The sequence below is a fragment of the Calidris pugnax genome, unplaced genomic scaffold, assembly GCF_001431845.1.
Source record: "Calidris pugnax isolate Ruff unplaced genomic scaffold, ASM143184v1 scaffold335, whole genome shotgun sequence".
Lineage (NCBI taxonomy): Eukaryota > Metazoa > Chordata > Aves > Charadriiformes > Scolopacidae > Calidris > Calidris pugnax.
Window position 1 is genome coordinate 189518 of NW_015091148.1, and position 2403 is coordinate 191920.

Below are 2403 nucleotides of genomic sequence, written 5' to 3' on the forward strand. Positions count from 1 at the left end.
GGGTGCTGGAGGGGGGCACACGCAGGTGAGAACAACTCAGTAGTGCAATACCAGGGACAACGCAGGGAGCTGGGGGGGGTGGGGGGGTCTCAGGACCAGTCCCTCCACCCTGTCAGGGCTGGGGGGAGCACAGGGAGGTGCTACTGGTCATACTGGGGAAGGACCAGTCCCCCTGATACCCCTGGGGTGGGTGTCACGGTTGAGGAGGGGACACGCAACGGGGGCTCTATCCCCTCCGTGCCGCTCCAACGCCAGCCCCAGCTACGTACCTAAGTGCCACCAAAGTGTGTGTGTGGGGGGTGCTGGGACCCCCCCACCCCACTGGGACCCCACCCCACATTTCACACGCTTCCTGGTGAGCCCACGGCAGCAGGACGCAGAACGGGGATGCTAAAACACCACGCTGGCATCAAACACCACCCCGGGGTGATGGGGGACACCCGGGGTGGGGGGTCCCAGGAGCTATTGACAGCCTGGGGGGGGGAGGTCAGCGAACCCCCCGGGGAGGGGGGTGGCCCTAGGGGACACGGTAAGTGGAGGTGTTCTTGGGCTCGGTGCTGGGGACACACCAGTCCCCTGCCTCCTGGCTGGCCTGGTAGTGCCGCCACGCCGACTTGTTGTAGACCGGCAACCGCTCCACCGAGTCCGTGGACAGGGCCTGTGGGAGACACAGGGGGGCTGGGGAGGGCCCTGCGACCCCCCCAGGAGGCTAGAGACCCCTCTCACCCGGTTCTGGAGAGGAAAGACCCACCTTTAGGTAGATGACAGCATCAGTGCCGAAGCCCTCCATAGAGAAGAGCTGCAGGTCCCCCTGGAAGTACTTGGCGTAGAGGCGGGAGATGGGCAATCCGTAGCCAAAGCCGGCCTGGGGGGGGGGCAGAACATACAATGGAGGGGTCCCCAGTCCGGGGGTTGGCACCCTCAGGGGACCCCAAGCCTCCCCAAGTACCGCCACGTGCACCCACAAGCATCCATGTGCCACCTCCAGTGGTCACCACACCACTCTCAAACCCCCCCAGGCACACCCAAACGTCCCCCACGGCATCCCAAAGTGTCCCCGTGTCACACCCAAGTGTCCCCATGCCACTTCCAAAGCACCCCCCAACACTCTGGCCACCCTGAAATGTCCCCTCACCAAGCCCAGGCATTCCCAGAATGTCTCCAAGCCACCTATGAATGTCCCCAAAAGTCCCCATGCCAAGCCCAAACCTTCCCATGCCACCCCAAGCGCCCCCAAACCTCCCCATGCTACCCCCAAAGCACCCCCATGCCACTCCAGCTGCCCTGAAATATCTCCACACCACCCTTAGACACCCTAAAACATCCCCAAGCCCCCCCAGCAGCAGACCTGCACCCTGTCCCCTACCCCCCAGGGCCATGCAGGGGCCCCTGTGCCACCTACCAGGGGGGCACCTACCAGGGGGGTCCCCCCGGTGCCCAGCTGTGGGGTGGGAGCCGTGGAGTACATGTAGCTGAAGAGGCGCTCGATCTTCCTCAGGGGGACACCCATTCCCCGGTCACTCATCTGCAAGACACGGTGTGTGGGGGGGTGACAATCCCACTCCGGACCCCTCCTCCCACTAAGCGTCACCCATGCTGGGCTCGGGGATGCCCCCCCCACCCTGGGATGGGTGGTCCCTTACGCACCTTGATGGAGAGGTCCTCCTGGCCCAGGGCCACCATCACCTTGATGGCCGGCAGGCGCGGGCTGTTCTCGTGGCTCTCCACGGTGGCTCGCATGGCGTTCTGCGGGCAAGGAGCTGGCTGAGGTTTAGGGGAGACCTCCCCCCTCCCACAACCTCCCTCTTGTTGCCCCCCCCCAACCCCAAAAACCAAGGCTGGGGTTACCTTGAAGAGCTCGAAGAGCATGTGGTAGAGGTGGGAGGGGACGTAGACAATGCTGATGGGCTGCTGGGAGTTGCTCGCTGCAGGGAGGAGGAGCCATCAGTATCATCATCATCCTCCCCAACTCCAAACAAGCCACCAGAGAATCCTCCCCCCCTCCTCCCGTGGCCCCCCAGCCTCACCGTTCACCTCCTCGATCTCCAGGTCGGGTGAGGACATGTAGTACTTGTCACACAGGAGCTTGGCCATGTTGTAGGCATCTGGGAGGGGGAGACAGAGGGGTCAGCACCCTCAGCATGGAGGTGGCGGGGGAGAATCTAGGGGTCGTGTCATCCCCCCCAATTCCTACAGATCCAGGAAGATTTTGGGGTCCCCTGAAGTCACCCCAAAGTACAGGGGAAACCATGGACATCTTGGCTGAGACCCACCCAAACTCATGACACGAATGGCTCCCAAACAGGCAGATCCTAGGGGTGGGAAGATCGGGGCGACCTTCAGCTACCCGCCTCCCGCCTCCCAGTTCTTGCCCCCCCCGTGGGGGTGGGACCCCCCCCCAGG

The 2403-nt window shown here is 63.9% G+C and overlaps 1 protein-coding gene across 1 annotated transcript in view; it reads right to left on the minus strand.

The window, feature by feature from the left end:
- Nucleotides 1-6: 6 nt before the first annotated feature.
- Nucleotides 7-2403, minus strand: part of PDK2 (pyruvate dehydrogenase kinase, isozyme 2) — a 4784-nt gene continuing 2387 nt past the window's right edge. Inside the window, exons 4-9 of the mRNA XM_014958944.1 lie at nt 2028-2105; nt 1849-1925; nt 1648-1746; nt 1418-1525; nt 752-865; nt 7-658 (exon numbers count right to left, since the gene is read on the minus strand). Coding sequence (XP_014814430.1) covers nt 518-658; nt 752-865; nt 1418-1525; nt 1648-1746; nt 1849-1925; nt 2028-2105 — 617 coding nt within the window. The 3' untranslated portion in view covers nt 7-517. The remainder of the gene's footprint in view (nt 659-751; nt 866-1417; nt 1526-1647; nt 1747-1848; nt 1926-2027; nt 2106-2403) is intronic.